The sequence below is a fragment of the Thalassophryne amazonica genome, chromosome 11, assembly GCF_902500255.1.
Source record: "Thalassophryne amazonica chromosome 11, fThaAma1.1, whole genome shotgun sequence".
Classification (NCBI taxonomy): domain Eukaryota; kingdom Metazoa; phylum Chordata; class Actinopteri; order Batrachoidiformes; family Batrachoididae; genus Thalassophryne; species Thalassophryne amazonica.
In genome coordinates, this window is record NC_047113.1 from 66,991,986 (window position 1) to 67,008,330 (window position 16,345).

General features: G+C 36.8%; 1 protein-coding gene across 12 annotated transcripts in view; it reads right to left on the reverse strand.

Moving 5' to 3' along the window:
• The window catches only part of prom1a (prominin 1a), a 252,412-nt gene that overhangs the window by 41,662 nt on the left and 194,405 nt on the right, over positions 1-16,345 (reverse strand). For all 12 annotated transcript variants that reach the window (XM_034182040.1, XM_034182049.1, XM_034182045.1 and 9 more), the window contains 2 exons: positions 9,515-9,661; positions 2,030-2,101 (listed from right to left, as the gene is read on the reverse strand). In XM_034182040.1, coding sequence (XP_034037931.1) covers positions 2,030-2,101; positions 9,515-9,661 — 219 coding nt within the window. The remainder of the gene's footprint in view (positions 1-2,029; positions 2,102-9,514; positions 9,662-16,345) is intronic.

A 16,345-nucleotide genomic window follows, 5' to 3' on the forward strand; every position in this document is an offset into this window, starting at 1 on the left:
GGGCCACTTTAGGCCCCCAGAAGCCAACATTTCTAGATAAGCTCAGATGCATTCTGAGCATCCATAACAGTAATTTTAATGTTTTGAGAAGACCATAAAGTGGACACCATTTGACTTATGCAATTTGAAACTGTGGATATAAGTACTTTATTCTGAGAATAGCCAGCATTGATTTTATTAACATCCTGGTGTAAATAATGTATCACCACATGTGTAGAACTCAAAAAGAATGATAGGTTGAGTTCTCATTAAAAAAATAACTGCAATGTGGTAAAATGTTTTCATAAATATGAAAGAACAGGCTCTTAATAATTATTAACTATCGCATACTGTATTTTTTTTTTCTCAAGATTTGTTTTTGCATAAGTTTGAAAAACAACAGATCATAAGTTTAGGATAAATTACTTATCATGAATTTAATTTTCGAAGTGGTACTAATGACAACACTCATACTGAACATAATTTCGCTTGCATAGACTGATTTTGGAGATCAAGCAATAATTGCAGATGGGCTTTCTGAGGTCCCAGATAGCTTTTCTGATTTCCTTTTCTAACTTTCAGAATTTAGTAAATTAGCATATGGTCCATTGATACTTATGTGTAGACACTAGCCTCTAGATTGGTTTCAAATCTGGGCAAATGCAGTCCCAGAAAATTCAGAATGTGACAAAACAAGAAACAGGTGTTGTAAACAAGTCAATGCTGCAAAAAATACTGATTTGTTCAGAGTTGGACCTGAAAAGAACAATTCAGTTAACACAGAAAATAATCACGCAGGAGAAACAGAATTTCCTTTTCTGATCAGGAGAGAGCAAACGAGCATGACCCCTCGCCAACAAAGGTCTCGTCCACTCTGAAGGGTCCTGCCCATCTGCTTCTCCTATTTATTGAAATAAAGTTACATACAAGCATATAGGGGAGACAATATTCAAAAACAAGGAAAAGACAGAGTCTGGTCTCACGTTGATATGAAAACTGTTATGGCTTTGAGCCTTCAGTCTCCTAGCCTTCCCATAACAATGTCCAGCCCTGAACCAGTGTGCCAGTCACACCGCTCTTCCCTCAAGGCTGAACTGTTAATTAAAGATGCACATCTGCGCTTAGCAAAAACATAGCTTTAGCAAAACAGTCTGCACATTCACTAAGCCAAAGATCATCTGTTCACTTTCTTGTGTGAGCAGTTTTAATGATTACTTGAACAGTTCAGTGTATATGATTGCTTTGACAATGAGTGATTAATTAAAAGAATAATGGTACATGAACTCTCACACATGCATATATGTATATATGAAAATAGAGAACAGAATCAAAGACAAGATCAAAGACAGTACATCAAAGTAAAGGCATTGATAATCAAAGTAAAGACATTAATATTTGATAATAATATTGCTAATATATAGAAAACCCTGTCAAATACAAACTTGCAGAAACAAAGATACTATTCTGACATGGTTTTGCACATAAGACTGACATGGTTTGCACATAAGACTGGCATAGCATGTTTCAAGTACACACATACTGTATATGTCAGAAGGTGGGGGGGACATACCATATTCTGTCCCCCCTGGTTGAAAAGGTCCCCCACCAAATTGCACCCATGGCTGTAAGTAATTAAGACTTATTTGTGGATGTTTTACTTTTCCACACTGAGGCTCATTAACTGCATGCTGCTTTCACATGTTGATGGTACGAAACCCATCACACCAGTTGTTGGATTCTACAGTGGCAGATGGGAGATGATGAAGTGAGAGTTGTAATAAAGGTTTCATGACAAAGTCTATGTGGGAGGTGCTTATTACATTCTGCTGTGGGCCAGATCTGGTCCCCAGGCATGTTGGTTTGATGGCCGTCCTAAAGGTCAGGCACTCACACAGATTATTTCAGTGTTCAGGCAGAGCTGTTGTGCTCCCGAGAATAAAGACACACAAATCTGCCATCACTGCTATTATAAATAATACATAAATGAAGATGTTGTTGATTAAAGAAGCTCAGCAGCCTCGCTGAGGGTCTGATTATAAGATGTCCTTACCATCAGGTCTGTCTGGGCCTCCAGCTCTCTGGCATACGAGAGCAAATCCACCACAGTGACTCCTTTGTTCACCTGAAGAGCAAAATAAATAAATAAAATGATTTTTTTTTTTAAATATTGCATTTTGAATCAGAAATTTATGCCTATTGTTGTTTTTAATTATTATGGAATTGTTATTTAGATTTCTTAAATTGCAGAAATTACAATAAATCCTATAGAACTGTGTGTCTCAGACAACCAGCTGACGGTTGACTTCTTGTTATGGAGGAGACTGACCTGCTGCGTTCAGAACAGAAGAAACAAACAAAAAAAAATTTCCAGTAAACTGGAAATTTTAAGATACACCTTCCAGTTTACCGTGAACAAAATGCACCCAAACAGTTTTCATTTTAAACATCTGATCTGATTAGTGGCTGCAACTAGCTAAAGTGTAAGGAGCACATTTCATGGTATTTAGTATTTTATTACCCGAGGCCATCAAAATATGGCCATTAGGCATTGCGAAGGCTTTGCGTCCGTCTGTCTGTCTGTCTGTGCTCAGCATAAGTCCGGTCCTATTACTGCCAAAGTCTTCAAATTCACAGGGAACATTCTTGGGACAGAGAACTTGGACAAGTTCAAAGATGGTTAACCTTGACCTACTTTAAAAGGTATTTTAAGAGGTTAAAATGTCATATTTTGTTTCATATTTTTATGCTATGAATAATGCAAATCTGTTTGTCTTCAATCCCGGTAGAGCGGCGCCATGACGTCACCAGCTGGTCTCTCTCTGTCGCTCCAAAACTGCTTCAATTATGTGTAAATATAACATGTTTGTGATATATTATGAATGAATGAATGAATGAACGAATGAATTTTATTCGGCACACAGTTCAACAACAAAAAACTCAAAACAAAAACTCAAAACAACTTTACAAAGATCCTGTGTGGCCGAAAGGGTGAGGGCAGAAGCAAAGCTTATAAATGCCCACCCCTTATACTAAAAATAAAAATTATATACACACATTTATACAAGCATGCAACCATAAACACAATTTTCAGAATACTACCAGACAAACACTGTCACACAACCCACAATTCCAGAAGCAATAACAAAAACAATAAACCCAAGTCTTCAATTATAACAAGAAATTTTATAATTCTTGTAATGCCTCCTAAAGCCCACCAAAGTACTAAGTACTTTAATGTTGTCAGGGCAGTTGTTCCAGGTGTTAACCCCTTTAACAGTGACTCTTTGCAGTAGTTCGGATCTTCAATTTCTCAAAAAATAAAACTCCTCTCAAATTATAACTGGAGTCCCTCAGTTTAAACAGATCCTGGACATGTTGTGGCAGGAGTTTATTTTTAACTTTATACATAATTTGTATTGTAATGTAGTCAACCACGTTCCAGAATTTTAGAATATGTAAACAAGCAAACAATGGATTCGTTGGCTCGCAGTATGACTTGTTACAAATAATTCTTATAGCTTTCTTTTGCAACAAAAATACTGAATTACTGAAAAACGAGCAATGAATGATATAAAATAGTTCATGAGTGTTGGGAAATGAAATCTCATGCTTTATGCAAAATTGCAATGGCTTTTGAGATTTTAGATTTAACAAAATTAATATGCGTTTTCCAGCACAGTTTATCATCAATAACAATGCCAAGAAATTTTGTATCAGTTACAGTTTCAATTTCAATATCATTTAATAATAAATTTCTGCAGGAACTCCTGGACTTGTTTCCAAATATGACACACTTTGTTTTACCATAGTGGAGTGATAATTTGTTTGAATCAAACCATTGTTTAAACTTCTGTAGCTCCTTCTCCATCATGTCCAAGGTCTGTCCCAAGTGATCCCCACTACAAAACGCCATTGTATCATCTGCAAACAAAATACAACTAATGGACTTGGAAACTGAACATATGTCATTAATGTACAGAAGAAACAACAATGGCCCAGAACTGAACCCTGGGGCACCCCACAAGTGATTTTCATGAGCTCAGAATCTGTCCCACCAATATGTACACACTGATACCTGTTGCTTAAATAGCATAGTATGGTCTATAGTGTCAAATGCTTTCCATAAATCAAAAAAGACCCCGACAGTATATTGCTTATTTTCAATTGCATTTGTAATCTGTTCAGCAAAATCAATCACAGCCAGTGAAGTAGCGTGATTTTTTCTGAAACCATATTGCTGTTCGCTAAGTATGTGATGTTTATTTATGGAATCATTTAACCTCTTTAAAAATACCTTTTCCAGGATTTTGGAAAATTGTGGGAGGAGTGAGATTGGCCTGTAATTTGAAAAGACATGTCTGTCACCAGTTTTAAGCAGTGGTATCACTTCATTCTGGAAGGAAATTTCCCAGTCATTAGTGATAAGTTACAAATATACTTGAAAGGTTTAACAATACAATCAATAATGTTTTTAATCAAAAACATATCAAAGTTATCGCTGTCAGTTGATTTTTTTCCCTTGAGCTTCTGAACAATGTCAATTATTTCGTATTCATCAGTTTCTTTCATGAACATTGAATCCTGAATTTTATTATTTGTCTTACTGTAATCCAAAGAGCACACTCCAGAAGATACAATTGAATCAGCTAAATTTTGACCCACATTTACAAAATAATCATTAAAGTGATCTGCTATATCTTTATTTTCCTTAACAACCTTATTACCGGTACTTGAGTAGAAAATGGCAGGATATTCTTTAACGCCTCTTCTCTTATTTATTATTTAATTTAAAAGCTTCCAAGTGCCCCTAATGTTTGTTTTATTTTTTCCAATAAATTATTATAATACTGGCTTTTACAAGATCGCATGATGTTGGTTAGCTTGTTTTTATATGCCTTGTATTTACTCTCAGCCTCAATTGTTCTAAGCTTTAAAAATTGCTTATACAAAAAAAAAAAAATTATTTTTACATGCATTCAGCAGTCCCTTAATGATCCAAGGTTTGTCAGTATTTCGCTTGTGACCAGCATTTAACACAAGTGGGCAATGTTTATCATACAACTTGGAGATAATGGAAATAAATGATTGATATGATTGTTCATTGTCTTCAATATAGATGCCATGCCAGTCTTGGTGTAATAACTGTGTTCTAAGATTGGCCATAGATTCCTCAGTTATTTTTCTTTTGAAATTTGAAGTGTCAATATGATCAACTTTATCAACTAAAGAATTGTAAACAACAAACACCGGTAAGTGGTCACTGATGTCACTAATAAGTAATCCATCCATTAAATTCCCAACAATAACATTTGTCAATATGTTTTCAATAAACATCAATGTATTCATCGTAATCCTGGTTGTGTGTGTTATCGCTGGATATACTCCCATACAGAACAAAGAATCCAAAAATTCAGCTATTTGTATATGGTCATGTGGATTTAGAAAATCTATGTTAAAGTCTCCACAAACAAATAAAAGCTTAACAACTTATAATTATGTTTTTTGATTTTTCACTAACAATCTCCACAGTAACACATTCCATAACACCATCCAAGGAAAATGATATATCTGGAACGATTTCACAGTAGTGATTAGATCTGATGTAAAGAGCCACACCACCACCCCACTTTTTTGCCCTATTTGTGGCAAAAAAAAAATCGTAACCCTCCAGCTGGACAGAATCAACATACTCGTCTCTTAACCACGTCTCAGTAACTGCGATAACTGAAAAATATTTGTTAGCAATTTTCAAACAGTCCTGAATTTTGGAAAAGTTCATAGGAAGGCTTCTGCTATTAAAATGCATAATAGAGAATGCCCCATTTGTGAAGGAATGTTGCCTGAATTGTTCCTCAGTAAAATAATTACAATGATGATTTCTATTTTTAAGAAAGAAAGAATCTGGATCAATATTATTTTCAATGTTATGGAGTTTGTGTTCAGTGTCATCAGAAATTTTGGTATTGAGCTCCTGTGCAGGAGTGAATTTAGAAAACTCAGTTGCCATCATACAAGAAATGTAATACACAGTTTAAAAATGCAGTTAAGTAAAGTCTGACTTTACAATGTGAAGCTAAACATAGTACAGAATTTTCCAAGATTACAATGGATCCCTTTACAATGGGTGAAACATCCTCATTCAAAGTGTTCTAACTGACTCAAATTTCTGATGCAAAGACCTCTGGCATTTTCAGGTGCATCCTTTAGTTTGATGAAAACCTTACAATTTGTAACCCAGACCGAATGAATTTTACCGTTTTCTAAGAAGCCTGGCTTTCCTGGCGATGTTTTCATTAGTCTTCGTAAGGTGATCATTTATATAAACATTCGTGCCTTTCAGCTTCTTTATGTAAAAGCTAGCGAGAAATAAGCACTTCTAAAACTGAAAACACTGTTTATGTAGCCTGATAACACCTCTGGAGTGATTTAAATCAAATCAAATCAAATCAATTTTATTTATATAGCGCCAAATCACAGAGAGGAGCCTGAAAGCTGAAGGCTCTGCCTCCCATTCTACTCTTACAAACCCTAGGAACTACAAGTAAGCCTGCAGTCTGAGAGCGAAGCGCTCTATTGGGGTGATATGGTACTATGAGGTCCCTAAGATAAGATGGGACCTGATTATTCAATTTTAAATTCTATTCTAGAATTAACAGGAAGCCAATGAAGAGAGGCCAATATGGGTGAGATATGCTCTCTCCTTCTAGTCCCCGTCAGTACTCTAGCTGCAGCATTTTGAATTAACTGAAGGCTTTTCAGGGAACTTTTAGGACAACCTGATAATAATGAATTACAATAGTCCAGCCTAGAGGAAATAAATGCATGAATTAGTTTTTCAGCATCACTCTGAGACAAGACCTTTATAATTTTAGAGATACTGCGCAAATGCAAAAAAGCAGTCCTACATATTTGTTTAATATGCGCATTGAATGACAATACATTTACAAGACATCTAGTGGACATCAGCGTGCACACTAGCTTTAGCTAACTCAAAGCTAACTTCCAATTGCAAATTATAAAGAAGACAATGCTCATATGGCCGAGGGTATTTTACCATTGCATTATACTATATTATATACACTATAAAAAGAGAATATTTTAACCAACTTAAAAAAGTGTTACAATTTGTAAAAACCTGAATGAATTAAGTTTTTTTTAACTTAAGTTTATAAGTTAGAGTTGATTTAACTTGAATGAATTAAGTTGTTTGAACTTAAGTTTGCAAGTTAGAGTTGATTTAACTTCCAAACGTAAGTTCAAACAACTTAATTCATTCAGGTTTTTACAAATTGTAACACTTTTTTAAGTTGATTAAAACATTCTCTTTTTTCAGTGTATGCCAAAAAAAGTTTTCAGCAGCAATCAGTGTCACAGTTTATCTGAGGTCAAACTTGTGTTATATCTGACAGATAATTGGGTCATTCATAACAAACCAAAGCAGATCCACAGCCCAATTTCTTTATATACACTTGAACCATTGGCCGAGATTCCCCACACCCAACCCCATCACCCTTAAGGGCCCTTCACACATAACACAAAAGACGCAGAAACCGGAAGAAAATCTGCGAACCAAAAACAAAATGGGGAACCAAAATGGGCGAAACATTCCACCTGCTGTCGTGAGGAACACACGGTAGGACAGGTGTGCACAATACTGCAGCAATGGTTTCATGCACACTCGTGTTTGTGCGCAGGAACACAGTGTGAGCATGTGGAAAGTCGTGCACACAGCAGCGAAGGGAAAAATTAATAAAACACAGTGATTTATAATCCTTAATTCCTGTTATAAAGAGCGATTTAGCCTCCGCCTAGACGTAGAACAGCAAGTAATGAAATGACATGGATTACTATTCCGCGCTTCACGCTGTAGTTATGCGACTTAATATCCTACAAGCCACTACAGGTATTCCCGAGCTATGACTTGTGAGCACAGATATCTGACCAGCTGCACGTCGCAGGGGGACACGCCCACCTCTGTCAGTGGACCCCGGCAGGTCACAGAACAGAAAGGCTCATGCTCTGTTGCTTTGTTCTGTGATTTTAATGTATTATTATGTGTGACTGTCTTGCATCTGTCTGATGTCTGTGTTTTTAATGTGACACCTTGCACGCACAGTCACGTCCAGCTGACAGTCTGCAGTCAGCTGACATGCACTGTATGTCCACAGCAAAGCATACGAGCAAAGCGATTACACAACCTTCACCCTTATGTGTTTTACATATTTAATTTCCACTCTTTCTGTCTGTCATGTAAACTACAATTTATGTGGTGGAAGTGACAGCAGCCAGCTGAGCGGCTTCACATGGTGCCACGCGCTCAGACGCTGGCTGGTCCTCATGAGGGCGTGAACGCCCACACACGTGCACTGCGTGTTCTCCAGCAGAGTTGCAGGACACAGCAGTCAGCTGGTCCAGCAGCGCACTGCACTGCACAGAGACCGGACTCTGGGACCTTCAGCCACAGCTGACAATGTTGGATTCATGGTGTGTGTGTGTGTGTGTGTGTGTTGGTGGGGGTGGAACGACACACTCCACAAGCTATTTGTGTTGGGGGGGAAGGATGAGGATGACACACTCCACACGCCATTTGTGTGTATGTGTGTGTGTGGGGGGGGGGGGTTCAGCAGAGTAACACCCATGTGTGTTGCTAGGTGATGCCACACTCACTTGCACTTTGTGTTGCACTTTGACACTTTTTACAGACAGGTCGGAGGTGGTCGTCTGCTGTCTACTATCGAACTAGGTGCATGATTAGCCCCGCCTTTTCTAAGTGTCTAGCGAGCAGTGTTAGACGTTTGTGTGTGGCAACTGGAATTTGGCTGACACCTGGCTGATGAGTAGTGATTCCAAGAAGCCTATTGACTTATTTCTTAACTGCCTGGTTGTCACCAAACTTTGTATGTGTATTAGGTATCCTGATCCCAAAAACCCACTATCATTGGGGTCAAAATGTCTATTGAACTGTACTTTGCAAAAGCCTTCTTCAGAAAGCAGAAAAGCCTAACTTGTCAATGGTAAGCTTATCAGGATTTGTCCAGGACATCGTAGATTACTGCAGACTATATGCTCTTGTTTAAATAATAGCATGCTAGACCATTTTATTAATGTCCAGTTTTCTTTTGTCAAACTCGAATGTGAAAGCATCTGGAACTGATATTGACATTTTAGGGCAAAATTGTATAAATGAGCAAAGGCAGCAACTTCACATTTTTTTTTTTTTTTTTTTTTTTTAATATCATTTCCAAGTAAGTCATGTTATCGGAAGCCATCTTCCCAAATTTGCAAAAGAAAAAAAATGTTTTTTTTTCTGAAAGAAAGTGCATATTTGAAATTGGTACAAAATTTTCTGAAAACATTTTTTTTTAACCTGAAATAATCCTGACATTTGGGAGCAGATAAACAAAAAACGGTGGACTTGGGACATTCTAAGAGACTTTTTTAAATGTAGAAAAGTGATCCATTTTGAGAAGTAACTTTCTCTTTTATTCACATTTGTCACTTAAAAGTGCTCTATCTGTTCCTGAGTGTGTGTCACCTCTTCCAGGTAGTCGGCATAGTTGATTTCTGACAGTCCAGCTTCAGAGAAGTCCATTAGATTCTGCTTCCCCGTGGCCTCCAGCAGGATGATTCCTCTCAGGTCGATCTTCATGCTGGCCAGCTGAGCCGTCACATCCTGAGTAAACTGCATACAAAAAAAGGTACAACAGCAGCTTCAGAAGGATTTTACTGTAATAATTCATATCTGGATGTAAACACACAAGCTCAAACAGTATACAACAGAAGTGAGTTGACTCATTAACTGTCCAATGATTGAAGATGGTAAAAAACAACAACAACCAAAAAAGGTCCAAAATGCTTGAACAATCTCAATAATCACATCACGTTGACTTAAAAGGTTGGTGTGCACATAAAAGGAGAAAATTACTCTCATTTGTTACATCTAAACCAATGGTTTTCAAACTGTGAGGTGTGCTCCCTCTGGGGGGCGCCAGAGTTTTTCAGGGGGGGGGGGGGGGGGGGGGCAATAACTGTAAACACTGTAAACCAACAAAAGAAGGACAGGAAAAAGGAAAACAAAAACATCCCAGAATCAGCAGCCTATGCGCTTCAAAGACCCAGACTCACTGCTAACACTAAACAAGAAGGGAGACTAAAAGAGAGACTAAATATGTACAAAAGTTGAATTAATATTATTTATGTTAAAATGTGTTAGTTATGCCAAAGATGTTAAAAAACACACAGAAATGTTTAAATGTAAAAAACAAAACAAAACAAAACGATGTTTAAAATATGACAAAAAGTAAAAATAAAAAAAATATAAAGTTTTTAAAAACAAATTTAAAATGTTTGAAAAGGGTATAAAATGTGTGAAAGAATAGAAAGTCCTTTAAAAACATGTTTAAACTGTTTACAAAGGCAATGCATAGAGTTAATTAAAAACATAAATATATTTAAAATGTATTTAACATGAGTAAAAGAATAAAAAGATGTTGAAATTGGGTATATGTGTGTCGGTGGGGGGGAAGCAGCTATTCATTTGTTCTCGGGGGGGGCTCACTCTCCCACACTTGGAAAACCACTGATTTAAACCATATTATGAATATACTTTGAGAAAACTAATGAATTTAGGTGTAACAAATGAGAGTAACTTTTGAAAGTCGGCTCAAAGTTTCACTTTTTTCAGTGTCTCCTTGTATGAAAATCCAAAAACAAAAACTGTAACGTCTGTAGTGAAAATACAAACTTCATAGTAGAAACTCAACGCACAAACAAAGGTCACTACAAGTATGCATTTTCAAGCACGAGAAGAAAAAGTATGTTCTACATCACAGCACAATGTGCATGTGCATAATAACATTTACAACAGTTACACAAAAGCTAATTTGTTTGTTCAGAAAGTCATAATTACACAGAGTGGCATATATATATATATATATATATATATATATACATATATGTGTGTGTGTGTGTGTGTGTGTTAAGAATGGATCTCTTGAATAGAAATATGTAATTTCTACAGTTATTTCTGCAAAAAAGGGATAAAGAACATTGTACGCAAGAAAAGATGTTGACCATAAGTTGTTTGTTCCTCAAACGACGTGACATTACTGTAGGATCCTGTGCATTTTTAGCGGGCATTCTTCAAATGATAATCATAATAATGACAAAACAAAACCACAAACATGAAAAATCAACTAAAAATAGAATAGCCATTACAACAGATTCAACAAAGGAAACAAAAACATACACATCATACAACACAACAAATTAATTTCACACAAAATAGAAAAATACACTACTTATAAACAACAGAAAACAGACACGGTTTAAGCCTGATCTGAAAAGATTCCTTTCTTAATGCGCGATGTAAATATTCAAATACCTGTGGTCGGACTTGTAGAACAAACTGTAAAAGTGATGACTTTTTCATGCTATATGAATGTGTTCACAAATGCATTATTTTGGCATTCCTATTTTTATTTAATTCATATTTTTTTTTCAAATTTGTTTTCACAGATTTTAAAGAGCATAATGTTCGAAATGTTTAATTCTTTTTAAAAAATGATTACGGTAATTAAATTAATAAACTCGTGTAAAAGCCCAAGAGTACAAAAAAAAAAAAAAAAAAAAAATTCAAAAAGGAAAAAAGGAAAGGGTTTTTTTTTTTGGAGTTGCAGTTTTACTTTTACTCTGAGATTACAGAGCTTTTATTGTTATTATTATGAATATAAGATTTAATGCACAGAAGTCTCATTTTTGTTTTAAAATCTAGATTTTTTTGATTGTCACAAACCAACAGAAACACATATAAATAGCAGGAGGTGGTAAAATCACAAGTCAGAATTTCAATACATCCACTTGGGAAATGATGATACCAGCATTTTGGCATCAAAATTAATCCTATATCTCAGGGGCGGAGTTAGCCTATTTTTAGGGGTGCTCAAGCACCCCTAAAAAAAAATATATATATATATATATATATATATATATATATATATATATATATATATATATTAGTTAAGGTCCTTAACTAAACATTTCAGATTTAAGACAGTAAACTTTACCACAACATTTAATGCACAGCATGATAATAAGTGAATAATTTAAATCTGCTAAAAAGGCAGAAATCATAAAACTCATTTTGTAATTTTATTTGTTGGCAGTAAGTGGCAAGCCTGCAGTGCAGTGATGGATATCAGAGCATTTTTTTCAAAAGCAAAAAAAGCTTCAGGTGAGGTTTGTGCACTCTATAAACCTTATGTGATAGTAGATATGGACATTGAGAATAGCAAAGGATGGAAAGTGAAGCTAAGGGTAAATTGAATATGTGTATCAGACTCTGGAGGTGTCTTACTTGTGTTACTGGTGTTTTGGTATGAATTCTGACTTTTAAGTCACACATTTTTATTTTTCTTACTTTTAAGGACTTCATTAGATCTTGTCTGTCCTTTCTATGCTTTGCTGTTAATTCAATAAATAATTCATATTCATATATTTCTTATCCTGAACCCATTTCTGTGCAGTGTACCATCTGTGTTCTCCATCCAGCCTTATAGTGGAGTGCTGCTGTAGCTGTCCTAAACCAGGTCCTCCTGCACACGGCACTAAACCTCACTGATCATAACAATTGCAACTACTGTATTTTTATGACTTACAACGTGGATGTGCGTGCTGCCAAAAAAACGAGACATCAATCAGTTTGTAGAATAAATAAATGAATAGCCAAAAGTAAAACACAATCTAAGTAATGCCTAAAACTGTCTAAATGTAATTGAAAAGTGATACCAGGGTGAGTGACTGTACTAAGTACTATGACATAATAATCTGTTAAGATGAAATAAAAAATCTTCAATAACTATAGGCTCATAAGACAAATATAAAAACAAGGATAATATAAAGGATAATATACTGTACTCAGCCTCTGAATATTTCAGACCTGCTCCTAAATTGCAATTACTATTTGCCCTCACCACATTAGGAGATTAAATTATTTGTTATATAAACTGCACCAGAATGCAGGAATTTTATGTATGGGCCGTTATCCATTGCTAATATGCCTTTTTTATCATTCTGACAATGAATGCAGCTTTTACAAGCAATGTTTCACTCTGAAATCATGGGAAATTGTATTTCTGGACAGCTAGATTTTAAAAATTTTAAAAATGTGCTAAGCACTCCTAAAACTGGAAGCCTAAAATCGCCTCTGCTATATCTTGAAAATAACCCACCACCAATGAATGTAACAAAGTACGTATGGTCTATTTTCAGTTATCTGGCTATTCCGCTATGTGTAAAGTTTGTCCATGCTCTTCAAAAACTTTAAAAACATAAACATTGTCAAAGGTTTTATTTCAGTCATACTGTGTGAATAACAGAACTTAGGAGGAGACCATGCTCTTCAAAAACTTTAAAAACATAAACCATTGTCAAAGGTTTTATTTCAGTCATACTGTGTGAATAACAGAACTTAGGAGGAGGCCATGCTCTTCAAAAACTTTAAAAACATAAACCATTGTCAAAGGTTTTATCAAATTCTTTAGCCTGAGATCTTGTTTTTGGCTTGGCCATGACACTTGATTTACTACAACTTACTGTGCTGTGACTTGAAATTACATGTGTAATTGCATGATCACTGTAATAATATCAGTACTTATGTAGCTTTTGTGACTTCTCTAAAACAAGTACTACCAAGTCAGGAGCATTATATATCATAAACTTGAATGTTGTGTTCAATGCAGGGTTCATCAAAACTAATCATGAAGTCAAAACAATTACATTCTAATATTTCGAAAGATGTTGAAATTACAGTATATATTGCAGTTTTCTTTTTTGCATGGGGTGGGGAGTTTTTGTCATGGTAGACACCCCCTTCTATATGAAATAACTCCCAAATTACACAACGCATAATCTCTGAAGTGGATGTAAGCATATTGGAAAAAAAATTCTACCATTACCACCTCCTGCTAATATAAATCCAATATATCATTATTCTGTGCCACTGTTGTGAAATAAGGATCATTGACTTTGATTACTGTGATTTGGTCAAATTACGGCGAAACAGCGTGAAACAGTTCAAATTAGCGAACCACGAAAACATCGCGCTGACGGGCAGGCATGTATGATCCTGCTGAGAAGGTTTTGTGTACACTCGTGCATAGGGTTGGGTATCGAGAACCGGTTATTTTCAGGTATCGTTAAGAAATGATTCGATCCACCAATATCAATAGTCTTTTTACTTAACGATTCCCTTATCGGTCATTCAGAGTGTCCGTTATTTTTGAGGGTGTTTTGTTGGGAAAATGATAATTTCTCTACATTGATTACAGACCCTGCAGCAGCTCTGTAATCAACCATTTCTGGAGCGCAACTCCACTTTGAACCGTAAACCAATGAAGCACTGCTTCGATCCGCTGACTCGTTGGTTCTTTGATTCACTGCTCTTCAGAAGTGGCAGGTCTGCTTCATAACCCCTCTCAAAGGAATTAAAATATGTTAATCATGAGTCACTTTTGTGTGGATTAAAGTCACTAACTGGGACTTTTGTCTTGTTGCAGTCAAGAAACAAGAATCGTCCTCTGTTCCACTGGCACAACTCCAAACGTTGCGCGGCTCTCTGCCGAAACAGAGTCCGGTCGGAATTAATAACTTCAAAATGAATTGCCGCTTTAAATAAAATTACACCTCTTTCCAAACTCTGTATTACAGACAATAAACTACAATCGACTAAAACGTTTTTTCCACCCAAAATGAGATGTCCTGCGTTCTTTATGAACTACATACTGACGCGCAGCACAGCCAGCTGTAAGACCTCTACTCAGATGTATGGAAAGACATTCATGCCCATAATGTCTAAAAGGAAATGGTTTTGACAAAAACTACAGATTTTGTTTATTTCAATTTATGTCCAGAGATCAAGTATCCACCATGTAGAGTTTATTATGTCCAAAGTTTAAGGATCCAGTGACCAATTTCATATTTGTTTACTTTAAGACTCAATAAAATGTTGTTGTTGACATAGTAAACCCGTAAAGCCTACTTTTAGTACACAGAAAATTCACAAGAGGTACCGATAAGGGAATCGATAAGGAATCGGATCAATAAGCGGAATTGATATCAATAAAATCTTATCAATACCCATCCTTACTCGTGCATGAACACAGTGCGCGCAACTGGAGCATGTGGAACCATATCGTGCCGCTGCTGTGGAATAAATAAAAACTAAAAACCAGCTGGTACCTCTGGAACAACATCATGCTGCTGCTGTGGAAAACAACAATACATGCTACCCACAGGATTCAAACCTGCACTTTACTGATTGCCAGCCCAAAGCCTTACCACTGCGCTACCATTGCTGGCCTGTAAACACAGTGCGGGATAATGGCTAAAATCAACAATGAGATGGACATATTTAAAAAATAAAACCACACACCATAAAAAAACCCTCTTATCAAGTATGAACCATCTGTTCCTCTGTAGATGACCCATGGTCACAGACGTACAGTCATGAAATGACATTAATAAAGCAGTGCATTGTTATCATGTCCACATCTACTGGTCCGGTGTGTCCAGCCGGCCCCGTACGCATGTCCATGTAGAAAAGAGCTCACGTGAGTGACATGACATTCAGATCGCCTGCTGCGTGTTATGATCTGATGGTCCATTTTCACCTGGGGCAGCCTGTCAATGTGTGTATTGTGCGCATGTTCGCCGCAGCCCGTTGCAACAGCAATATATGTTTTTATGTATGTCCACGTTAAGACAGCAAGCAGACACACGCGCATCACAGTGGACAGTTGAAAATTCATGTTCATCCAAACACGGTACATGTTTCCCACCCGTGACGTCCAGAACCACAGATCTCCACAGCTGCTCCTGTGGGCGGGCACACCCCCTGTCAGTTTAGCGCACACATCAACACACCATCTGTACATCCATATATCAGCTCATGCAAGTGCGCCCCCCCCCCCCCCCCCGCGGCACCACATGTTTATGGATGGGGGGGGACACACGCACGATTCACACGCATGGCACATGTGTGCGGGGGGAGCTGACACTCTGACACCTCACATGTGTTGCTGTTTTACAAGGCCACACTCATGGGGCACTTAGACAAATTTTGAAAGTGATTATCTGCTGACTGTTTTCATGATGATAGTGCGACTGGTCACACATTTTCTAAGTGCCACACGACCGGTGTTTGATGTTTGTGTGTGTCAGCTGGAATATGGCCGACACCTGCCGCGAGAGGGTTCGATGGACTCGCGCAGCGCACACTCTGTCCTTCAGCCTCTACAAATAGTTGTAGCAACAGGTGTAAGAGGCATTCAAGGCAGCTACGAATTTAAACATTTTGCAGACGTTTCCT